Here is a 25,812-nt window from a genome sequence, read left to right on the forward strand (position 1 = left end):
TAGTATACTTAGAAATTACAGAAGATTCAGACTTTGATTGTGCATCCTACAATTTGTAAAGAACCTTTCATTCCTGTGTGATTTGTCTCCATATAGAAAATTGTCTAAAGCTAAAGTTTAAGAGTCTAAAGCACAATCTTTTTAAGTGCAATTAGGTTCAGCTCGATTCTGAAACTAATTGTAGTTAGCAAAACCTGTGTCTGTTAAATTCTGTGCTTCATTTTCTCGTCCTTGACTCTTCTTCCACTCCCCATTTGTCTTCATCATGCACATTTTCTCTACCCATTCATGTCTATATGCTTCACTTCTTCCTTCTCCTGCTACCCTTTCCAAACAAACCCCTTCCTCTAGAGGTGATTGGGGTGGCTGAGCTGGTGAATAAAATGAATGGGCCCTGGTTCAACCGCTTTGATGAGGACTTGGCCACAGCTTTCTCCATCTACTGTGGGATCAGCATCGCCCATGTAAGTCTCTTTCCACATGGAAATTTGTTTACTATTAGCGTTAAATTTGTTTTTTCAATAAAATCCCTATAAAAAGAATCAAAGGAACAAAGTGTAGCACTGATACCCAATGTGTAAAATAGGTACTGCTGTGCAATAAATTGGTTTTAGATGTTTTCAGCAAGTATTTCTCTACTCTACCAGACTGAAACAGAAGAATAGTTTTATTTCTGATTCTCACTGTGACACTCACTAGCTCATGGACATGGTTATATTTTGAGAATACAGATCACTCATCAGGGTTCACGTTTGTGTCTAAATGCTTGCAAAGCAAACTGCTCTATAAGTCAGAGAGTCAGAGTTTATGTGGAAGGAGAATGTTTCCATTGCATTAAGCAAATCAAGTCAAATACCATCAAGAATAATTATTGTAAGTTTCAAATGAACAGTTAAAATCTAAAAAGACAACTTCTATCAATTTCTTCTATGACAGTATCTGTTCTCAGCAATTTTCTTTTTAGGTTGAAAAATGTGCATAATAATGACATCTCTGCCAGTTCCATGCACAGTCTATCTATCATTAAGAGTCACTTATGCCTTAAAATACAGGGTGGTAAGTTTGTTGTTAGTGCTGTTAGAAAGATCGATCGTGTCTGGGAAAATGGGATCAGTTCCTTAACAGCAAAATGCTCAGTCAAGACGGAGTGAAGTAGAGTCTCAAGGGAAATTTAAAGAGACTCAGTCTGATGGGACTGAGTCGCTTTTGTGGAGTTCATAGGCCTTGCATTCCTGCTGCAAACCAATAAAACAGATTCAGTTCAACTACTACATGTACCATAATATTGAGATTATGTTTGTGACAACAGTGATGATTAGAAAAAGGGAAGGAGCTGCACTCTGTGCACAAACAGAGCAGTTACGGTATTTTTATGGTGTTAATATTGATTTCTAATATTTATAATCTCAGATTAAAATGTTTTCAGTGAAAACATAGATAAAACATTTATTTCTTTTATGAAAGTGAACCGATCTTTCTGGTCTCTAACACCCTTAGGCAGTCACACAATTGATTCAAGTGATTTTAAAGATTCAAAATTAATTAAATAAAAAGAAACAGACTAATGCATAAGGTCACAAATGACAGCTGTGATAATACTTTAATCAGCATTTCCGATTCACCTTCATATTAAGTAGCTCTTGTAGCGTTTGACCTTTGAATGACTGCAGGTACTCAATAGTTTATCAGCAAACTAAAAAGATATTTGATTGGAAAAATAATTGCCTTCTAGGCAGCTCATTAATCATTTAAACATGACCAAATGCATTATTTATCGATGCTCTCTCTGTACCACGGTGTATAGCATGCTGTGGGTTGTAAAAAGCCATTCCCTCATGTACTGAAAAGTAAGCAGCACTTTTGTACACTAGACAGAGAGCTGACAGAGAGTTATAGCATGAAAAGCCAAAGCCTTCTGAAAATTAAAATGGTTTATCAAAAATCTCAGCTTTGCCATTTGGATATGACCATGCAGCAGGTTCCCAAGCAGACTAGTACAAAATGGTTCAACTGGATGATCCATAATAATCAACAGACTAAATCTGTAAATGAATTGGATTGGGTCTATTGTGGAATATTGTCATAAAACCTTTTCACCTTGCATAAAAATGAAGCTCCTTTGGGTGGTAAAGACTGAAAAAAGTTGCATCTTTGACTGTGAGAAATAAAGTGTAAATTATGTTCAAGGTAGCATTTCTTGGCTGTGTTACAACTGGTGCTGTAATTGTGCATTATTGCAGCCATTTATCTCTGACAGTAATACTTGTGTTTATTTTTGTAGTCACTACTCTACAAGAAAGTCCATGAAGCTCAGTTTAGGTCCCACCTGGCGAATGAAATGATGATGTACCACATGAAGGTAAAATCACATTGACAAATCTTACTTGCTTTCACACAAAGAGACTTTGTATTTTATGACACTGTCAATATTATTTACTCAATATGATTCAGTATGTGTATGTTGTAGGTCTCAGAGGAAGAGGTGACTAAGCTGCTGGTGACAGGGATTGAACCAGTGCAGGAGATTCAGCCCTGCTTTGCTGAGTTCACATACACACCTCGCTCCCTGCCTGATGACACCACACCTATGGTAAGAAATGGAGAGTGTGAGTAAATAAGTAAGATAATGGAAAATGATATAACTGATACTCTTTGTGTGTCTGCAGTGTGTCCTCAGCATGTTTGAAGACATGGGCTTCATCAACACATACAAGATTGACATGCACACTCTTGCAAGGTCTGAAAACTCAGTGCATGTATATACTGAACATAACTGTGTCTTTGCATCTGTATGTCCTCAATAACTTATTTTTGTAAGTTATTAACCATAAAACTTTTGAGCATAAAAAACGTTTCCACGCTACTTCCAGACCATTTCTTTGGTACAAAATAGATTCCCTTCCATCATCCGATCATTCTCTTGTGAACTTCTCACCTAAACACAATCATTAGTAACAAAACGGACTAGCAGTCAGAATTGGAGGCTTGTGAAAATTAAAGGAATATATGTTTCAGGTCACAGTAATTTTTTAAAACTTCAGGATGGTGAGTTGGAATGAAAGAAACAGAACATGAATAAACCAGGTACAAAGGTCCATAATGGTATTATTACATAATAATTAGATATTAAAGAATCATTGAATTACACAAGCTGCATGTTGTGTTGTAGCTGATAATTAAACTCCTGCTTTGGTCTCAGGTTCTGTCTGATGGTGAAGAAAGGCTACAGAGACCCTCCCTACCACAACTGGATGCATGCCTTCTCTGTCTCTCACTTCTGCTACTTGCTCTACAAAAACCTAGGGCTCTCCAACTACCTCGAGTGAGTATACCACCTGTTAAAGACTTGTGAAATGTCATTTTAGCATTGTCTAAGGCACTAAAATATTTCTACTATGCCCACTGTCTTTTCTCTTTAGGGATATAGAGATTTTAGCTCTATTTGTATCCTGTATGTGCCATGACCTGGACCACCGTGGTACCAACAATTCTTTTCAAGTTGCCTCGGTGAGAGCGCAAATTATGTTTCTGCTTTATTAGAATGATTCAATAAAGGTGCAGGAATGAAACAAAGAGAAAAAGCAAGAATATGCACATGAATCTTGCACCAGCGAGGCTCTGTGTGTCTTTCAGCAATATCGCAGTGTGTGGTTGTAACTGTGTCTGTGAATGTGCCCTAGTCACTGCAATTAGAAGCACATTGCTCTGTAATCATGCATAACCCTCCAGCGCCTAAATGACACACACACATTAAAAACTGTCATTAGGAAACAAAGGTCACTCATCATTTATCAGCGTCTTAGTTCTTCCATTTGAAAATTCACATTCAAGCCGCTATATATACAGTTAAAGAGAAGATTTTGCTGCATTTTATTGAAGGATGGTGTTTCCTTTGAGTCAATATTGTGTGTACACGAAAAGGATTGTGTTTCATTTGTCGGCCTATTTCTATTTTCAGCAATCTGTGCTGGCTGCTCTCTACAGCTCAGAGGGATCTGTGATGGAGGTAAACTCACCAGCAGTTACATCATAGAAATTTGGGCAAAATGACTGGAAAACTATTAAAGCTTTGATAATGTTTTCAAAAAACATGGGGGCTATAAAACTCTTTATTGCAAATTTAACATTGTAGACTGAATACAAATATTGTTGGTTATATTTGTTTGTTCCTACAGAAACTGTTGTGATGGTGTGACATCTAGTGGTCATAATCAAACTTAAATTCTTTGTTGCAGTGATGAGTCTTTGGGAGACATGTGAAATGGCTTTGCTTTTTAAATTGCAACAACACTCAGCGTCATGTTAGAAGCACTCTTCTCTAGTTTATTGTATTTATGTTTTCCCAACATGCTTCATTTATTTATTTATTCATCATTACAGAGACATCACTTTGCCCAGGCCATTGCCATCCTGAACACTCAAGGCTGCAACATCTTTGAGAAGTTTTCCAGGAAGGTGAGATGGAAGATCTCATTCACGCCGACTCTCATTTTTCTTTATCCCTTTCATTTTAATCCCATAGTCTGCTGTAACTGTTTGTGCAAGCTCGCATTATCTTTGATGTTTTGTAGGACTATCAACGCATGCTGGATTTGATGAGAGACATCATTCTGGCTACAGACCTTGCTCACCACCTCCGCATTTTTAAGGACTTGCAGAAGATGTCTGACGGTACGCCCCAGTAGTTCAATATGCACAGCCACATCTCTGCTTGTTCTTTTTACTGACAACCCAACATTGGGATGCTGGGTTCTCATGTCCACACCAAGTGACTAAAAGCTGTGTTTTTTCCTTTGGTCACAATGGTTTGATTTGTACAGAGAAAACACAAATAAGACTCACAATTTTGATAGTTAAGTGTTGAATCAACTTCGTAGTTATTGTTCTTTCTTTAGCAAAATAATTACAAACAAACATGCAGACTTTCTTCTTGCTTTTTAATTCTGTACAGAACATGTTGTGTCTAAATTCTCATATCTAATTGGATCAACCTTGTATCAAGCTTGCAGCATTCATCACTGACATTCCTAATAATCTTTTACTTTTATTTTTCTATTTACCTCTTTTAAGAGGTTGTTGCTTACTGCACTCACGTGTAATATAATTGGCTGTAACCTCCTAGCCATTGGTTTGTTTGGCTTGAATGCAACTAATCATAAGTTATCCTGATTGGATGTGTTTTGTGTGGAATCTGTTTTGAGCAATTCAGGGACACTGAAAACCTCTAAATTAATTAAAAGCATGATTACACACTCGCAGGTGTAAACATGCCAGTCGTGAAGTTAAATAGTGGAAACTGGAGTGACAACATGCACGTCAATGATTTCATCTGTAAATTTCTTAAGATTTTCACAAAACTAGCACCTAATTGAAAGGCAACTGAAGAGTTAGAAAATTAAGTTTCGTCAGTGTGTGTTTCAGATGGATACAATGCTAAAAGTCGACATCACCGATCTCTGCTGCTGTGCCTGTTGATGACGTCGTGTGACTTGTCAGACCAAACCAAGGGCTGGAAAACTACACGCAAGATTGCTGTCAGTATATATTACACAGTGTTAATGTAGTTGTTTGGTTTTTTTTGTTTTTGCACAGTGTTAATGTTGTTATTACAGTAAAATGTGTTTAGTTTCTGAATTGCTATCCATTGTTACAGAAAAACATGATAAGTTGACAAATACATTATTGTATCACCACATTAGGGTATATCAGGTTTGAGTTGGTTGATAACAGTAGCATCAATTACATAATAGTACATGAATTAGCACAAAGATATTTAGGTCATACTGCTGTGTATGGCCTCATGTGTATGCCATTTGACAGGCATTCTGTTGAAAATTCCGTGATGCAAATGTGTTTCAGTGTTAGTACAATTACCCATGTAATTTAGGCAATGGTAATATTAATGCATAATAATTAGAGTGCATGTTGTAGAAGTGTATTAGTAGAAGAAATAGAGGTAATTACTGTGGTCAAAAATGAAGTAACATTTTCAAAAGCTTGTTTCCAATCAAAACTAAACGGTTATCATGCAGTTACAGATGGTTATATACTTAGTTGGCATGCAGTAGAAAGTACATTCTCAGTGGTGCTTCAGTAGCTTCAGTTTTCATTGGTACGTTCTTGAAGCTTCCCAACTCCTAATGATTAGACAGAAAAACTGGCCCATTTCTACAACAAAAAAGACTATGAGATTCAAAGTTGTAATCGCTACAGACATCGCTACTGGAAGTCTTTGTAAGTTCAGAAGGTTTCAGCACTTATCCAAGTAGAATCTTTAGTCTGAGTAAAGTTGGTTAGGGAGCCCAAATTTATCCTCCAAGGTGGGTTTATCCCCGGTTTGAATAGGCTTCCAATGGGCAATCAAAAAAGGACGAGTAGGGGAAATCATGCCCGTCCTTTAGTCACACCTTTTCAGTTGTCCACCTACCAGCCTAATTAGGCCAGGTAAGAAATGAAACCACCTCATAATAAAGTAATGAACAATGTATCCTCATTGTACTTATGAATATGAAACCATGTGAAGAGTTACGGACATGTCCCTCTGTTTGTCCACAGGAGCTGATTTACAAAGAGTTCTTCTCTCAAGGAGATCTGGTATGTGTCTTAAATGACATTATGAAATGATTTAGCAAGTTGCTGAAGAGTTTGTTCTTTTAGAAAAATAGTGAGGTCATTACTAGTGAGTTACTCTGTGTGTGTGTTTGTGTGTGTGTGTGTGTGTGTGTGTGTGTGTGTGTGTGTGTGTGTGTGTGTGTGTGTGTGTGTGTGTGTGTGTGTGTGTGTGTGTGTGTGTGTGTGTGTGTGTGTGTGTGTGTGTGTGTGTACATGCAGGAGAAAGCCATGGGGAACAGGCCCAGTGAAATGATGGACAGAGAGAAAGCGTACATCCCAGAACTACAGATAAGCTTCATGGAACACATCGCTATGCCCATTTACAAGTGCGTACCAGAAGCTAAAACATTCAATTCTTCAATTTTTCAATTCATTTAACCACAAATTTGTCTTAGAGTTAGGAAAGACCATGCTTCTCTGGACTCAAAGCTGCTATACTGAAATTTTTTATCATGGTATATGAATTGGGAGTCACCTAATTCAGCACTTTCCCTCAGCTGCATTTTAGAGTCCTTCAGCCAAAAGACACTAAAATGTCCACAGCTTTGTTTTCAGGTAAAAAGGAACCTGTTGTGTACAGTGGATAGTGTATACACTACCTACTCAGCACCACATGACACACAACAGAGCTAGTGAGCAAGTAGTTGGTGAACATCACAGAGTATTTAGAAGCTAAAGTGCCAGATATTTCCCTCAGGACCTAGTAGAGAAGTAAACAGATAAAGAGGACTGGACCTGTATTTGCTAAGGAGACACAAACATGGCTCTAATAAAAGGCGATGCTGAGTGAAATAGCAACTGGCAAAGTCAACATAACAAATACAGTTGTCTTGTGGACTTAATACAGTGATTCAATGTCAGTGAGGTGTTTATAGCTTGCTCAACTGCCCCTGAGGGTCCTAAGGATTATTTCAGTTTTCTCAGAAAAAAATGCTGTGTTAAACAAAGATACCATATAACACAGTTAAAAAACAAAACATGTACAAAAAAATGTGGCTTGATTTAACATTTAAACCTTTTTAGGGGGTCCTGTAAAGCAAATTCCCAGAATGGGATGATAAAGACCCTTAATCATCCCAATGTAGAGGATCAATGTAGAAGATTTCAACTAATAGTTCACAACCTATATCCTTCGTCCTCCTAGGCTCCTATCTGAACTGTTTCCTGGGGCCACTGAGCTGTACGAGAGGGTGGCAGCAAATCGGGAGCAGTGGACCAAAGTGTCCCACAAGTTCACCATCCGTGGGTTGCCTAGCAACAACAGCTTAGACTTCCTGGACCAGGAATATGAGCTACTGCAGTCCCAGGGTGCATTCGGGAGCGACGACCACTGCCTCAATGGTTGCCTTGATGACGCTGAAGGAGGGAGGGGTCAGTGACAAGAGCAGCTGATGGTGGTTTTCTGAAGTTTTCTGTGGTCCAATAAGAGGCTGAGGATACCTTTTTAGTGACCTAAGAGGGAGGGGTCTCTCTCCTGTCGATCACTTAGATGCTTAGCAGGCCATGTAGAATGTACAGGGCAAAGTTTCAAACTAATTGAATTAGACAAGTGATGTGAAACGAGTGGATCCATCTGCGCCAGTTCAGTGATTAGATGCTACATGTTGCTTGTGTCTCCTGTTTAGGAAAGCAGAAGGAGGTGACTTTATCTTTTCAGCAGTTATACTGGAAAAAAACGTTTTTACCACAAGTTCATTCATACTGTACTGATCCTGATGACGATTGTAAAAACAAACAAACACACACACACACACACACACACACACACACATACATCCATATGTACATGGACATCATGTTTAGATGCATAAGACAAAGAAAAAAAGACTTCATAATGTAATAGTGAAATAAAGTGCTATACTTTCTGTAAAATGTTTCATAATAGCTTATATTGATTTAAATGGCTCAGCTTTGTTCACACACAACCAGCTGCCATAGTCCCTCACCTGATGCTTTTGAATGAATGCTGTATGGACACCTCATGTATTATGTCTTCTTTGTATGTCCACATTGTTCATTTATCCATGGCTAAGAAATTAATGCAGGCCATTTTATACCATCAAATAAGATTTTTGCCATCATCCTTTCAAAATACATTAATTATATTCATGGCCATGAAGGTTCAATGAGGGAGTTTTTGTTAATTTTCTCACACAATATTTTAACCACTGATTTACCTTTTCTTTATTTTTGGTTGTTAAGGGATAATTTGACAATCACTAATGAATGACAGAGTCACAGATCCCTGGCCATGACTCCTCACTCCATGTGTACAACTTTAAAAACACATCCTGTGTATATCACGGCATCAGGTCAACTTAAACCAAGGCTAGTCCCTAAAACCCCAGCTAAAACTCTTTCGTTTATATTTTTCATTACTGTTTCCACTGTTCACTTTTTTATTTATTAGTTCACTGGTTTCCTCATAAAACTGTTTTAGATAGAGAGCAACTGAAGCCCTTTAAAGAATCATCTCATCTGTAAGTATAAATGTGCCAGACTAGAGCGTGTTTTATGGAGTGTGTCGTTGAGTGTGTCATATGGATCTGCCTTATTGCGCATCTTTGCTGCCTTTCTTAGAGCTTTTAATATAGGAAAATTTAAATAAAGAGTCTGTTTAGTATGTATGTTGTATATTTGTTATAGACATGAGTATCAATATGTTGACTGAATGATCACATTATTCAGAAGATGTATATTTGTGATATAACTGTGTGAAGACCTCAGATGTCATGTCATTAGATTTTTTGTTTTAAGTCATGCATAACCACAAGTGGATATTAGGCAGACAAAACAGCACCATTTAAATTCTCAGTGCAAGAAGGAACTAGAGATGTAGCCATCACTGAATTTAGTCTTTCCTGAGAACAGTTCAGTATTTGCGCATTCCCAAGCAAATGGTTTGAAAATTAGATTTACATTTTTAGATTGTGCCTCATAGAAAACATTTTGGGGGTCTGTGTTACATAACACCACAATGTTTTTAAAAGGAAATGCTGCAGTTACACAAAGATAAACTTCTGACATGAACACCGCAGTATGTAGGCTGTGGGTGTAGGGGTGAGAGTGAGTAGATGGAGGAGTGGGTGTGTAGATCATAGAGACAGAAAAAGGACAGGAGTTAGTTGATTTAGGATAAAGACAGAAATGCTTGGTATCACCAGTCTTTGCAGTGGTGGTGTTGACAGACAAGATCTGCTTAGAATTTTTTAAAATGTTCTCTCTTTTATGCAGCCCTGAAAATGCTGGTGAAGGCAGATGAAAGCAAAAATATTGCAATCACACAATTTAAATACATAATTTATGTCTTTGAAGGGTCTCATGATGGTACATTAGGAAGGAAGGTTAATTAGTTAGCAAAGTGGTTTGATGTTTGTGTTATACCTACAGTACAGTGGAATATGCATTAGCACGATGGGATGAAATCGTTTGATCTGCTTTATGGACTAAATATTTTTTATGATAAAGTTTTTAAAGGGCATAGAGATGTGTTTATAGAAGAGGCACTCTCTCTTTCTAAAGATCTTTCTCCCACGTGACGATTTCACATTTTTTATTTTCAAACCACTGTTTCAAACATACCTGCCTTTTTCCATGTGCAATATGAAGTGTCTGCCTCTTTGATGTTGCATAGACTCCTATGTAAATACCTATGCCTCTTGTTAAATTATGAATTTAGGTCTGAGTTCTCAAATGCATTAAATGTTAGCTTCTTATGTCTCCACTGAAAATTTTAATCCTACAATGCTTTTGAGAGTGCAGACCTAGGACTGTTTTCTATACTGAGTGTGTTACTGTCTGTTTCTGTTTATTTTAAAAGTCTGGCCTATATGTGCCAAGCTAACATTTTCTACTTCCTGGTCAAGCTGCAAAGTAAAAAAAATAGTCATAACAGAAAATATTTTTTGTTCTCTAATGTGATGTGACGAGGGCTGTGTTCATAAAAACTATTCTGATACTCATGACCAGGTTTGAAAATGCAGCTCATCCAGAAAGTAAGAATCCAACCTGTGTCCCATCATCACAGAACCGCAGAACTCTAACCTGTGATGTAATTTCATTGTAATAATCACCTGTGACATAATTGTTAAAAGTTGCAAAACTAATATTGCTGTAAATATCAGAGTTTTAAAAGAAAATCTTACTTGATTGTCTGTCATTAATACAATGGGAAGTAATTCAAATCTGTAATGTATTTAAAGTGGTTGCATCCTGTTGCTCTTTTTTATGGCATTTTTGAATTTCCCAAAGTACAGACATTCAGAATGAGGGTTTAAAAGAAAACTATATGTGTATTAACAATATACATATAATACCACAAATAAGAACCCAAACTTATCTAAAATGTATAAATGATGCTAAAATTGAGGACTGTCAGTTATTTGTTTAGTTTATTTCTGGGTGTTGGTGGTCTTGTTCTATTTCATATGTAAGGAACAAGGACATTTTTGGCAAGAAGACTAATGGATGGAGTTTTATCTTATTTTTTTCTTTCTTGGAATAAATCTGGTGAAAGGCTGCCCTGTTGCTGTTTTCAAATTTGTACACACTCATACACAAACAGTACACTTTTCTGTAACACATCACAGTGGCATCTCTGTTAATCATATTTATCTGTCCCACTGATACTGTAGCACAGCCAAATTAACACACTGGAGGCCCTGGGGTGAAAATCCTCCAGCAATCAGCATCATCTCCCCCCTTTATATTCTGTATACATTTACAGTAAAATGATTGTAACTTGTTTGTAGAGAATCTTAAATTAGGATGACATGCCCAGTTTCTTAGATAGCAATTTGTTTTGGAATATGGATAGTTTAAGAATTTAACAAGGGTCCGCTCAGCTCTTTCATTGATATTGTGCCTTATATTATGCCTAATCCCAGACACATCTGGATCGGATCAAGATTTCCTCTACTTAAAGAAAACAAAAACAAAGCTAGGAGAGTAACCTAATAACATACATCTTGAAATCCTAATTAAAAATCCTCTAATTGATATTTTAGTCAAAAAGAAGATTTATAAAAAAGAATTGTTCTTTCTAATCTGAGATTAGGACATAAACATAAATTTCTGCTGCTGAGCTCTGCAAAGGCAAACTACGTCAATTAAATATAAACCAGTCAAAAGAGGACTTAGCTGGAGAAAATTAAAAGTGACAGAATTACAAGCACATTGCCTTAAAAGGTCTTTTTTATGGTATTCCAAAACATAATTTAATCTATTGATTGTAATCAGAAAGGTACAGTCAAAGAAGAGTTATGCTGATTTAAAGACTCAGACATGTATCCCAGCCCAATACCAACACAGCCTGGGATGTGTCTAGAATTGTTATTGTTGAGGCTCATACTCAAAAAATAGTGATAAAGAAAAGTAAAAAAGAATAGTGGCACATTTTGGAAAAGGTTAAAAATTGTGTTACACTCACATTGAAATCCATGTTTTTAGGAAAAAAATAAACTGTATGTTATTCAATATAAAAATGCTAATTCAGAGTAAGAAATGCCAAACGATACTCTGATGACATAACTTTGATAAATAACAATGACAATGTGTAACTCCAAATAGTCATTCACAAGTGATGTTCAAACCAGATGTTTCTTCTCTTTTCATTTAAAGCTGTGCAAATATCAACATTTTGATAAGACCTGACTATAAGTTATACTTTTATATTTTATCCAAAAAAACGTATCCAATAAATGTATATGGATATTTTTATGAGACAATGGGAGATAAGCCCTATGATATAAAATGGCCAAGGATTTAGCATTATTGAATGATTATAAATCAACAGAATAATGGGCAATATGCAGAAATATAAAAGTTAATGTGACCCATCAGATTCTGTCAATGGTAGACTGGTTCTTGTTACTGAGACCCAAACTATACTGAGTATTTTCTCTATAAAGTTTTTTTTTACTTTGATTACAATAATGATATTATAAAACTATATATAACATTTAGAATATATATTTTAACTAACTAAAGTTAATGCCACACCAGTCTAGAGGTAAAAGGTAAAAGTAAAGTTGAGAAAATGTAAAAAACAAATTTTGATTTCTCGCGTGAGATCGAGTACGTGAGCTCTGCGCAATGAGAACTGCGGGTAGTCCGCCATTGCTGTATGAGCAACCATCAGGTCTGGCGTTTGGCTGTCAACAATAAACGTGCGGAGCCGGGACGCGGAGCTACGAAGTGAAGGCTCGTCGGCAGCTCCATAAACCAGTAGTCACCCCAGTCCCTCTCTGGAGAACACTTTCATGTGAATACAGAGCCCACGGTCCAGGCAACCATGTCCAATCTCAGCAAAGGCGGCACCAAGAAGGACACCAAAATGAGGATAAGGGCCTTTCCTGTAAGTGTGCGCCGGAGGAGGTGTGCTGCCTGACGGCCACGCAGTGACTCGATCACCGTGGTCTGGGCTGTTGGCTACATGCTAACAGGCTAACCAGCTGAGCAGCAGAAATGTTTTCTCTATTCGTAAACAAAGTGTCAACGTTTGATGTCCAGTCGCCCCAGCTCCTAGACAGTGGGTAAAGCAGCTACTCTGCTTGATCACCTGCGGGTATAAGTTTTATAAACTGCAGTTGGTTTTTTGTGCTTAGTTCGCTTAACTATCTCACAACTCCCCCCAGATGTTGGTTAGCAGACATAGCAGAAGCTAACGCTATCCCTGGCTTTTGACACTTGTTGTTTTGGCTGCTTTAGGGATTTTTTTGGGTGAAATTGCATGCTGAGCTCTAAATCTGACGGACTTTAGTGCTCTGAAATGTCAGCCAGCTTTCATGTGTGTATGTGAGGTCAAGCAGTGGCATCACCACACCTGTAAAGGGATGCTAACAAAATAAAAACACTAATAAGCTAACCTAGTTGTTGGTTTGTCTTAACGGCCGTGTAAGGGGTTGACCAAAGTCCCTGATGTTATATCAGTGATGAAATTGTCATTTAGGATTCATCTCCTTGTCCACCTTGCAAGCCCCTTTGTCTGCAAGTCATTGAAAGACCTTGTTTATGAACTGACCTCATTCTGCTTAAAGTGAAATTTCAGTCTGTCTGTGACTGACCCAGTGAGACTGTACATCATCAAGATCCTTCTATGGTTTCTCCTCTTTGAGTAATTATTCAAGTTGTTCTGTCAGTCACAGAGAGAGCGTGTTAATCCTGTTAGGATCTAAACTTATGTGAACTCGATGAACGTGGCCCAGTCCCGAATGAAACTTGCTGTCAGAACAGCAGCTTGACATGCATGTGTTTGGGCTTGCCTACTGAGCAGGAGCCCAGACTATTCTTCTCGTCTAGGGATGGCACTTTTTTCCTTTAGCAAATGTGCTTGTCTAAAGCCAAACCCAACAAGAATACATAAGTTTAAAGGTTTTGAGATCTGTAATTATATTGATGCATCACTGCTTAGTACTGTGCAGAACTACATGTTTTTCATTATCTGTTGTGACTAGTACCTTAAATATCCACCCAATGCCTTTTCTTAGCCATATTGTTTTTTCAAACCACACATTTCAAACCGAAACGACCAGCATTTGTATGGAGGATGGACAACCAGTAAATTTCATTGTATAAGTTCATTCATATTTAGAAAGTCAATGTTTTACAGATAAAGTATTACAAAACTACCCTGAGTAGTCTCACATTTTTGCATCTACGCATGTTTTCCATATTACCCCTAATTTTTGGAGACTGCTTAAAAACAGTCTCCTTTTTGGGGGTGAGGATTACAAGTAAGATTTCAAAGGTAAACTGAAGGTGAGCAAAGAGGAAGATGTGAATCATCATAATTAAAATCAGCATTAGTACAAATCAATGTAAAGTGGTTAAAACTGTCAAAAACTAAGTAGCTGTTTTCTTTTAAAGTGTGAGTGCTGTGAAATCTCAAATAATTTAATTCAATGCAGGTCCAAAACTGAGAATGCTACTCCCACAACTGCCACAAAAACATTTTTTTTGTGTGTGTGTGTGTGTGTCACTTTTCATTACGTCCACAACAAGTGGGAGCTTACCGAGTGGATGCTTTGCAATTTGGAAAAGGATAGTAAATTATATCAAACAGCAGGTGACCTCAAACCAGCAGTTATGCAAATCCTGTGTAAATACAATACAAATGAATGAATCTTATTGTAAATGTGTTTATCTGACATCACAGGATGGATTTCATTTAGAGATAATTGTTGTTAACTTGTGAATTCCACATGCTGGCTTCCTTAATTCTCAAGAAATCTAAAGCTGTTTGTCAAGAGTTTTTAAAAAAACCTTGTGACACTCAATTTATTATTCACCCTCTCCTCCAGCCGAACGACAAGTATTCTGTGTATTGGTGTTAATACAATAGGTAATTGTTATCTTATTAAAATAATTACTGGTTATCTATTGCAGATGACCATGGATGAGAAGTATGTCAACAATATCTGGGACCTATTAAAGAATGCCATCCAGGAGATTCAGAGGAAGAATAACAGTGGCCTGAGCTTTGAGGAACTATACAGGAACGCCTACACAATGGTGCTCCACAAACATGGAGAGAAGTTGTACACTGGCCTGCGGGAGGTTGTCACCGAACATCTTATCAACAAAGTAAGACTAATGGGCATTACTAACGAAGACAAATTTGTCAGGACCAGTTAGGATAACGTGTTTTCTGGCGAACATATTGGTGTCTGACTTATGTTGCTTAGGTGTGTAAGAAATAACTACATTGCATATTTCACTCTAAAGTCTTTTTAACCAATTCCTGAATTCTGTGATTGCACAGTAGTTACCTAGTTTAAAATTTGGATTTCCCGTGCATTTTACGGGAGTGCATCAGTATGTTTTTGGCTGAGCAGTTTTCTTAAATTGCATGTTTAGTAGGATTTATTCACCTTGACAAATCTATTGTAAGTAAAATGATAGGTTCGCCAAATGTTAGAGCTGGATTATTAAAAGCAGTCTGTTTTTAAAGAAAGTGAATGGCAACCATCTAATATTAATCCCGAGCTTAAATTCCTGCAAATACTGTATGTTAAAGAAGGCATAATTGAATGGTTTTCTGAAGCTGTCAGTCAGTTTTCGATGAATGTAAATAATTACAAATTAAGTTTTGCCATTTCATCGGGTGTGAAGATACCAGGGAGCAATATTTCAGCAAGCTACTGTTGAATTCCAGCCATGTGCTTTTACAGCCTAATTAAATGCACATTTTATACTTGGCAGGGTTAGTAAATTAGCAGTAAGAAAGTGTCAACAAGCTACAGCTCAAAGAAGAGACATCTGCCATCAAATTGTGTTTTTTTTAATCTAATAATACTTTACTTTTTCATCTGAAGTGTTTTTTGGTTTTAGTATACCACACTGTTAACACATTCCTATGCAGCAGTCACACAGCTTCTAATTTGTGTTAGCCCAAAAAATTGCTGCCATTAAGAATTACTAGAAAAATTTGGAAATGGAAAATTTCTTTCCTTGAACATTCACTGTCCATTACATAGTTTATTACACACTTTAATACACTCTTAGGTCAGTTTTCTGGCACTGACAGGAGGTGAAATATTTTACTTATTTACATAACAGTGACCATAAATGTAGCATTTCAACTGCACATCCAAGAAACATATAGCTTGCACATTCTGCGTGAGAAGACAAAAAGCGGAAGACCTGGGACAGCAAATATGTAGTACTGTGCAAAGGTCTCAGGCCACCATCGTATTTGCTGTTATAGCAAGGTTGCAATGACAATCTATAGTTATATTTAGGTTTTTTCATTAAAATAAAACCAGACAATATAGTAATAATATACATGGTATTAAACAAAACATGTTTTTCAGAACAAGGTGGCTACTACTGGCAAAAGTCACTTTTTAGTGTGGCCTCCCTCAACAGTTAGTACATTTTGATATTTTGGGGTGGAAATAAACTGCACTGTAATTATATATATTTTCCTGGCATCCTTCAGCACTTCTTAGAGTTCACCTTTAGACTTAGGCTGTCTTTTATGTTTTTCTCTGTCCAGGTCCATACGGCCTCTATAATATTCAAGTCTGAACTCTGTGGAGGCCAGTCCATGGCTTTCAGTAGTTTATCAGCTGTTTTCACAACATTAGCAGTGGACTTGGGATCATAGGCATGCTGAAAACATTCCAGAAAAACTGTTTCCAGAAGGAATGTCATAATGAATTAAGACCTGTACTCTCAGCATTCATGATCCCATTAATTCAGACAATATCACCAACACCACTGGCAGAAATGGAGCCTTAAATCATGACAGACCTTCCCCTATGTTTTACTGAGTCTGAAAGCACTCTTTCTTCAACCTCTCTCTAACTGTTGGACATTTTTGTACTCTTTTAATACTGTGTACATATGTCCTTTATTTTTGAGTTGTAGTAAAAAAAAAAGTGTGGTAATGAGCATGAGAATTGTGTGTGTGTATGTATGTATATATGTGTATAGATGTATGTATGTGTTTGTCTGTTTGTGTGTGTGTGTGAACATTTGATCTTGATGTGTAATCGAAGAAGTTGGTGAGTCTGTGAGGTTTTTTCTTGTGTAACATTTGGAACAGGAGTGATAATTTATCTCTGTTGAGAAGAAGAAGAGAAAAAAAAGGGAGGTTGGTGTGCCCTTAAGAATCTAACTCTACAGAGACCTTGGTTCACATTGCTGAGTCACACTGCAGTGTGACAAGCTGTTGTATGTCTGACTAGGAGAGAAAAGGTTTTAAACAGCACTATTTGGTAAAGATAAAATACTGCATAAGTAAGAAATCTCAAATTTATATTCGTCATCAACATTGCAAAAAGTGCTGTAAGATGGTGTCTTTCTCCCTCAAAGGTACGAGAGGATGTCCTAAACTCCTTAAACAATAACTTCCTTCAAACACTTAATCAGGCCTGGAATGACCATCAGACAGCAATGGTGATGATCCGAGACATCTTGATGTACATGGTGAGTATATAACACATTTACACAGCTCTATGGTCACTACTCTGCAAACAATTAGTCACAGCAATATTTCAGTTGTTACTGCACAACACTACATAAGTAAGTGGTTCAGGAAGTTGAACTGTTTATTATATTACCTGTATTATATAATTGTTCCATACACAGCGAAATTAATTTTATGTAGTGTAACCGTTGAAAGATTATAAACCTGCTTTTTAAGATGACCCAAACGCATTACATAAGGGTACATATTAATAGTAATACTATTGTTGTGTGTGTTTTTGTCCTACAGGACCGGGTTTACGTCCAACAGAACAATGTTGAGAATGTGTACAACCTGGGTCTTATCATCTTTAGGGATCAGGTTGTTCGCTATGGCTGCATCAGAGACCACCTCCGACAGACCCTGCTGGACATGATAGCACGCGAGAGGAAAGGGGAGGTGGTGGACAGGTAGTGAAAAACAAATCACACCCAGGATCAACAGCAAGACCTCCCAATTAATTACCAGTTAATGCTGACAAGCACATTTTAATTTCAGTTGCACAGAAAGCAAGAAGGCAAGTCATTTACATATTTTATAGTTAGTCAAATAATTGAAGGAAATCACTTTTGACTGGAGGTGAGCAGGGCGCATGCTTTTGAAATTGACTTAAGTATATGTGTTACAGTTACATCTATGCTGTCTATACCGCAGCCATAGTAAATGTTTTGTTTTTCTAACATTATGCTGTTACTGATTATGCCTTCAACATTTTTTGCATGTCTCCTTTCCTCCAGGGGGGCCATTAGAAATGCCTGCCAAATGTTAATGATCCTTGGCCTTGAAGGGAGATCTGTTTATGAAGAAGATTTTGAGGCACCATTTCTAGAAATGTCTGCAGAATTTTTCCAGGTTTGTGACTCACACTCCTGACTGCTCAATCTTTCTGATTTATTATAGCCATTAGTTGTTACCTTGGCTATATATTCTCTTTCTGGGGGCTATGTAATTAAAGTTAATTGTAATTATCTTTAAAAAAAAAAGGGGGGGGGGTTTATTACAACATTTACTGCAGGTCAGATAACTAAAGTTGGGGGAAAAATGCACCACCTAAATGTTTCTTCTCTTGTTTTAGATGGAAAGCCAAAAGTTCCTTGCGGAAAACAGTGCCAGTGTGTATATAAAGAAGGTGGAAGCTAGGATTAATGAGGAGATTGAGCGTGTGATGCACTGCCTGGATAAATCTACAGAGGAGCCCATTGTCAAGGTGGTGGAACGGGAGCTCATCTCCAAACATATGAAGACCATTGTAGAGATGGAAAACTCAGGATTGGTCCACATGCTGAAGAACGGCAAAACAGATGGTACATGCTCAGTCCTATGCTATTTACTAGCAGTTTCTTTAGATTACAAAAACAGTAATTTGTCAGTAAGAACGAAATGCATAGAATATAAAAAGTTCATACTTAATCAAACAAAACATCCCAAACTCTGTCATTTGCAGGAGATTTACAGTATATTTTACTGGATCAGTAATGCAGTCACTATGTGTTCTCCTTGCTCATGTCAGGGTTTAATTTTCCTTCGTTAGAAAATATTTCCACATTGCTATGCCCATCAGAATTTCAGTTTACTCTCAATTAACTCTGCACAAATAAACATAAGTTTCAGGCAGTCTCAGCTGTCCAGTCATTTTCCATTAGAAAATAAAATTAGGAAGTGATTTGTGATGTGTTTGTGTGTGCACTCTTGCATATCCATCCACAGATTTAGCATGCATGTACAAGCTGTTCAGTAGGGTTCCCAATGGTCTGAAGACAATGTGTGAGTGTATGAGCTCGTACCTTCGGGAACAAGGCAAGGCTCTCGTGTCAGAAGAGGGAGAAGGAAAAAACCCTGTAGACTACATTCAGGTAAGATGAGGGGTTATCGGGAGGCATTACAGCGTAGTAATAATATTGCATGTTATCCTGAAGCCTAACAACGTTGTGTGAAATTTTCAGTTAATTTTTTTGAAAAATGTGTCTTTTTACTCCCACTGTTCAAACTACATACATTTTAGATGAATAAAAGAAAAAAATGACATCAGTTGTGACACCTGACTTGTTTGTGAGCATGGATTAATTTCCACTTGCTCAGCACCCTGTAGCACACTATTGCATGCAAAGCCTGCACCATGCTGTATTTCGAAAACCTCCGAAGAGAGAATAACTGCTCTGATCCTCCTGAGTTTGTAGCCACAAACCTTGATCGCACTGTGTCACAGCAGGTCATTCAGGTCACAATGTAGAGGGCACTGTATTTGTAAGTCTTATGTTCATCTATTAGTGCTTGGGAGCTTTCTGTGTAAAATAACTTCTGTGAATTTGACTTCTCCATTTCTGTTCTTCTTGTCACCTTTCAGACAGTAGCCTCGGTGTGTCCGAGATCCGGCATCATCTTCTGTAGCTACTGTTAAAGCTTTAATTGCTGCATCAAGCCACTGCTAATGCAAAGCTCTACTGTATCATCCCTCTTCTCCTTCCCTGCAGGGTTTGCTAGACCTGAAGTCTCGTTTTGACCGTTTCCTCCAAGAATCCTTTAATAATGACCGGCTCTTCAAACAAACAATTGCAGGCGACTTTGAGTACTTCCTTAACCTCAATTCTCGTTCTCCTGAGTATCTCTCACTCTTCATTGATGACAAACTAAAGAAGGGAGTAAAAGGGGTAAGCCCTCTAATAGAGCGATATTTATAATTTTGGAAATGAGGCACAGATGCTGCATGAATGGCTATTTAAAATTAGAGCACATAAAAGCATTAAATTGAATACCCTTTATGTATCTCCTGAGCTGAGAAGATGGGTCTTAATGTATTTAGAATAATTATTTAAACTGTTTTATATTATTTATTACAGTTGGGTGCAATTCTGTGTTTTTCTTGCGTCATTGCAGCAGCACCAGCTGACTTACAACTTGTCCTAACAACTTGTTGTTAATCCTTTTGCTATTTGTGTATCAGCGGTAATACCGAGAGCATAATATGGAGTGTGTACAGTATATGAGTCCTAACCTGGTGTGTGCTTTGCCTTTATGATGGGTGTGACCTGGCCCTGGGGCACTTTTTTTTTCCAGCTGACAGAGCAGGAGGTAGAGTCTATACTCGACAAGGCCATGGTGCTTTTCCGCTTCATGCAGGAGAAGGATGTGTTTGAGAGGTACTACAAACAGCACCTGGCACGCAGGCTGCTCACAAACAAGAGCGTCTCTGATGACTCTGAGAAAAACATGATCTCTAAGCTGAAGGTGAGCAGTAGTGGGGAGCCAGTTCTTGACTTTGGAATAAAAAATATTCAAAACTGGTTATCTAGCACATGCATTGTTTTTCTTCCTCCCCATAAAGCTATTAATTTTCTGTACATTTTCTGTATATTTTGAAATATCCTTTGATCAGCTTATACTAAAGGTCTTGATATGTAGTGACAGCTAGATGTCAAACAAAAAGTAACCAGTGACTCTTCTTCAGACGGAGTGCGGCTGTCAGTTCACTTCAAAATTGGAGGGCATGTTTCGTGATATGAGCATCTCCAATACTACCATGGATGAATTTAGACAACATCTACAGACAACTGGAGTGAGTAGACGCTACACACCACAATTCATTCTGTCATTATAATGACCTCACTCGCTACCTGTAATCAGTACATGGCTCATTGACTGCCTGACATAAAAATAATTATACACCTGAATATCCATCTCCCAGGAATACACTGTGCTAATTTCTGGCTTGTGCTGTGCTGTCACTTGGCTTTTTTCCACTAGAGCCTCTGTTAATGAAATTGATTGATGAAGTGAGGCGTGAATTAGCACATTGTAAATGAGCGAAATTTGGAGTAATCAAAACATGAATCCAAGTAATTGTGCAGGCATTTGATTAGTGTACATATGCCTGCACAACAAAAAAGTATCACAAAAAGTTCTGTTTAATTTATTTAAATTTTATCTAGATGCAAGAGTGATGTGTATCAGATAAACAGCACTTATTTATGTCAGTCCATTCTGTCTAATTAAGGTTCTGTGTTTTATCTGTTTCTAATCTAATTGCACCAATAAAATAAATGAACAAAGCAGTGAGCTGAGAGGTAAAGGTAAAGTGCTTTATGATGAAATTGCATCAGATGATCAGATGGAGGTTACTCCTGAGCCACTGAGACTGAGCGTGCCACTATTATGGGCCAACCTGACCTGGTCTCTGACAGCCTGTTTTTAGTGCATGGTGTAATTCCATTAGCATCATCTGAAACCTGATTGTGTGCTTTGCTGTTTTTTTATGTTATTTTTTATGTATTTTTTTATTCCACTTTCAGGTTTCACTTGGTGGAGTTGATCTCACTGTGAGAGTCTTGACCACGGGGTACTGGCCAACGCAGTCAGCAACACCCAAGTGCAATATCCCCCCATCACCACGACATGCATTTGAAGTCTTTAGAAGGTTTGTGTCTTCATATTCACTCAGTTGGCAGAATGTAGATAAAAGGTAAAAAAGTTTAATTTTAAACTGTGTCAAAGTGTTGATTGAGTTTTGGAGGCTGCTGTTGATCTGTACTGTTTTTTGTTTTTTTCTGTTAACTCACTATTATAAATATATTTCATAAAGTCATTTGGGTTGTCCCAATAACTGTATTGAGAATTTCAGAGGAACAAGGCCTTTTTAATAAACATTATTTCTCTGTTACATCTTTGTTGGGGTTTATCCTGGCTATGGACTTGATCTCTGCACCCTGTAGAAGATCCAGTTAGAGACTGATATCCCAGCGAGGAAACTTAACTAAAACAGTCCCATAAATAAAGGTCTACATTCTTTCTTCATTGCAGCATGCTGTGTTCTAAATACACAGACCATGAAAGAAAATGCTATTAGACACGGTGATGATAACAGTGGGTAAAAGGAGAATATTAACATTTTGTGACTCCATTCCAAGGAATATAAGGTATATTATTACTACAAATGGTAAAGGAAAAGAACAGTGGGCTGAGACTGGCAGGTCCACGCTGCATTCTACTACAATAAACTTCGAATTTCTACAAATGGCAAGATTAGTAATTGTACATGAACTATACTTAGCAGTTAACCTCACTCCACTGTTTATAGGTTTTACCTGGGTAAGCACAGTGGCAGACAACTCACACTGCAGCACCATATGGGCTCTGCAGATCTAAATGCCACCTTCTACGGTCCAATCAAAAAGGTATGTGCCCCCTGTCATGAAAAATATTCCTACAATTCAGCTATAATGTACTCTGGGCTACTTTGATGCTGTATGTTTTACATCAATTTTCTCCATGGACTATGTTTGAAAATGTCATTGTGATGTGTGTAGTGAGAACAGGAAGCAGGTGCAGGGAATTCTAGAGAGGTGGAAAACAACTCTGGAAAACAGAGGAATGATGGTTATCCGCAGCAAGACAGAATGCATGTGTGTGAATGAGAGGGACGTGGAGAAGAGGTTTGTGCAAGCAGGTTGGAATGGGTGGAGAAAAGTGGCAGGTGTGTTGTGTGATAAAAGAGTATCAGCAAAAATGAAAGTAAGACGGTGAGACCAGTGATGTTGTTCGGCTTAGAGACAGTGGCACTGAAGAAAAGACATGAAGCAGAGCTGGAGGTAGCAGAGCTCAAGATGTTGAGGTTCTCTTTGGGAGTGATAAGGATGGACAGGATCAGGAATGAGGACATCAGAGGGACAGCTCATGTTAGATGTTTTGTAGATAAAGTCATAGAGGCCAGATTGAGGTGGTTTGGACATGTCCAGAGGAGAAACTCTGAATATATCGGTAGAAGGATGCTGAGGTTGGAGCTGCCAGGCAGGCGGCCTAGAGGAAGACCAAAGAGGAGATTTATGGATGTCGTGAGAGAGGACATGAAGTTAGTTGGTGTGAGAGAAGAGGATGCAGAGGATAGGATTAGATGGAGGCAGATGATTCGCTGTGGCGACCCCTGAAAGGGAGCAGCGGAAAGGTAAAGAAGAAAGATGTTTAAATCAATTTGCAAACACAAATCTTTTATCTTAATATTACATGAGCATATAATAGAAAATAAATTGTAAACATAGTTTCTGGTGGAAGGGGATTCAGAACTATCTTGTTTGTTTTTTTTAATTGTGGACGTGTCAACAGGAGGATGGTTCGGAGGTGGGAGTGGGAGGAGCCCAGGTAACAGGCTCTAACACCAGGAAGCACATCCTGCAGGTCTCCACCTTTCAGATGACCATCCTCATGCTTTTCAACAACAGAGAGAAGTCCACGTTTGAGGTACTCAACTTCGCCCGACTGCCATACACAAAGTAACATAATGTTAGATTCCCAGATTTATCATCAAAAACGATTTGCAGGGTCAGGATCCACAAAGTTCCTCTTGATTTATAGTGGGGAAAAAGGAAAAGGCACTTTTAATAAATATTTTTTTTCCGTTATGTCTTGGTTCTGTTTTGCCATTGCACTGAACATCTATGCATCCTGCAGGAGATCCAGCAGGAGACGGATATCCCAGAGAGGGAGCTGGTGCGAGCGCTACAGTCTCTAGCTTGTGGAAAGCCCACTCAGAGAGTTCTCACAAAGGAGCCAAAGTCCAAGGAGATTGAAAATGGCCATGTGTTTACAGTTAATGACCAGTTTACCTCCAAACTGCACCGTGTCAAGATCCAGACAGGTAGACTAAATGAAGTGCATATGTTTTCTAAACAGTCTGTTGTTCCTGCATAGCAAAGACTTTTACTCTGCACTATAGTTAAATTCTGGACTTTTCTGTAGCTGAGACATTAGTGTTTCGGCGTTGTAATGTCACATAACAATAAATTTAACAAAATGTAAGACCAATATCAATTACAGCAATCAAAAGTTATTCAGAGCACTTACCTGGGAGAGAAAATTGTTTTGTTCTGTAGTTTCTCTTACCAGTATATGTCTTAAATTTATTTTTGTTTTGCGTGCACCCAGTGGCTGCTAAACAGGGGGAGTCAGACCCAGAGAGGAAGGAGACACGACAGAAAGTGGATGACGACAGGAAGCATGAGATTGAAGCTGCCATTGTTCGCATCATGAAGTCTAGAAAGAAGATGCAGCACAATGTGCTAGTAGCAGAGGTCAGTTACTAAATGTTTTTTAGGAACAGCAGCTTATTATAAAGTCCACACTACAAAACAAGAATAATGATATTAATATACTAAAGTGTGTGTGGGGGTGTATATATATGTATATTTATGTGTATGTATATGTCTATCTATATATGTGTGGGGGTGTGGGTGGGTGTTATTAAGTATGTTGCACATACTCCCAAGATTGAATGCGCAAATCCCACCAGGAACCTGCATCTCTTTTTTTTTTTTTTCAAACTCAAAGGTTCACTTCTAACCAACTCAGCCACATAGAACAAAGTTGTCTGTAATGTCGCCATAACACTGGTTACTTTTTCTCTCTCCACAGGTCACACAACAGCTGCGAGCACGATTCCTCCCTAGTCCTGTAGTTATCAAGAAGCGCATTGAAGGACTCATTGAGAGGGAATATTTGGCACGAACACCAGAGGACCGCAAAGTGTATACTTATGTAGCATAAAATATGTGAATTCAATGAAAGCTAACATCGAGCTGAGAGAGAAAATGAAACGCTTTTGTGGACTGCTAGGCGTTTGAATGAACTTGGATGTGCTTTCATCATTGATTTTTGGGAAACACTGGAAAGCTTAGCTTTTCTTCCTTTAAAAATGTGTAATGAAATATGCGAAAGGTGGCGAAGTTTTCTAGCAATATTAGATTACTTCAGATGAAGGGAGTGAAAAGAGGGTAATCTAGTTTTGTATAAAATCATCTTTGGAGAGAGAAATGGCCTTTGAATAGAAATGGGTGAACCTGTTTCCCCATTTGCAATTAACTGTGCGCTGTTGAGAACAAGCGTGAACATGTTAAAGCAAACGTTGCTACATGGAGACCAAGAAAACATAACATTTCACTCCCGTTTTAAATGTTGATGTCAGTGTGTTATGTTTTTGTTTTGTGGCACAATGATGGCTGTACAGGATGACAGACACTCTTGGCCTTTTCCTCCCAAAGTATTTAAAATTATAAGAGGACAAAGTGTTAACTGGTACAGACCTGGTTTCCAACAGGGGTAAAATAAATTTTGAGTACTTGAGCAAAGATGAAGAGCAAATATGCCTTTATTTTCGTTTTTTCTGTCTTATATGAATTAAATGCATCTCGCATATCTGAAATATTTAATGCCATTTTCAAAATGTTGTCCAGGTCTGTACTTGT

General features: G+C 37.9%; 2 protein-coding genes across 3 annotated transcripts in view; both read left to right on the forward strand.

Annotated features, from left to right (window-relative positions):
• LOC137128903 (cGMP-dependent 3',5'-cyclic phosphodiesterase) overlaps positions 1 to 11,131 on the forward strand; it is a 140,549-nt gene extending 129,418 nt beyond the window's left edge. For both annotated transcript variants that reach the window (XM_067507574.1, XM_067507575.1), the window contains exons 19-31: positions 352 to 464; positions 2,282 to 2,359; positions 2,468 to 2,590; positions 2,667 to 2,737; positions 3,200 to 3,322; positions 3,420 to 3,507; positions 3,959 to 4,006; positions 4,381 to 4,455; positions 4,572 to 4,671; positions 5,422 to 5,534; positions 6,556 to 6,594; positions 6,832 to 6,938; positions 7,757 to 11,131. In XM_067507574.1, coding sequence (XP_067363675.1) covers positions 352 to 464; positions 2,282 to 2,359; positions 2,468 to 2,590; positions 2,667 to 2,737; positions 3,200 to 3,322; positions 3,420 to 3,507; positions 3,959 to 4,006; positions 4,381 to 4,455; positions 4,572 to 4,671; positions 5,422 to 5,534; positions 6,556 to 6,594; positions 6,832 to 6,938; positions 7,757 to 7,991 — 1,313 coding nt within the window. In that variant the 3' untranslated portion in view covers positions 7,992 to 11,131. The remainder of the gene's footprint in view (positions 1 to 351; positions 465 to 2,281; positions 2,360 to 2,467; positions 2,591 to 2,666; positions 2,738 to 3,199; positions 3,323 to 3,419; positions 3,508 to 3,958; positions 4,007 to 4,380; positions 4,456 to 4,571; positions 4,672 to 5,421; positions 5,535 to 6,555; positions 6,595 to 6,831; positions 6,939 to 7,756) is intronic.
• Positions 11,132 to 12,706: 1,575 nt separating this feature from the next.
• Positions 12,707 to 25,593, forward strand: cul3b (cullin 3b). Its single transcript, XM_067507576.1, has 16 exons — positions 12,707 to 12,967; positions 14,998 to 15,195; positions 17,431 to 17,544; positions 17,834 to 17,994; positions 18,322 to 18,436; positions 18,660 to 18,888; positions 19,292 to 19,437; positions 20,056 to 20,232; positions 20,639 to 20,809; positions 21,030 to 21,137; positions 21,871 to 21,995; positions 22,656 to 22,752; positions 23,678 to 23,812; positions 24,023 to 24,209; positions 24,497 to 24,642; positions 24,983 to 25,593. Exons 1-16 carry the CDS (start codon positions 12,905 to 12,907, stop codon positions 25,112 to 25,114), a joined length of 2,304 nt encoding a protein of 767 aa, XP_067363677.1. The 5' UTR covers positions 12,707 to 12,904; the 3' UTR covers positions 25,115 to 25,593.
• The last annotated feature ends 219 nt before the right edge of the window (positions 25,594 to 25,812 follow it).

This window comes from Channa argus, chromosome 6, assembly GCF_033026475.1.
Source record: "Channa argus isolate prfri chromosome 6, Channa argus male v1.0, whole genome shotgun sequence".
Classification (NCBI taxonomy): Eukaryota; Metazoa; Chordata; class Actinopteri; order Anabantiformes; family Channidae; genus Channa; species Channa argus.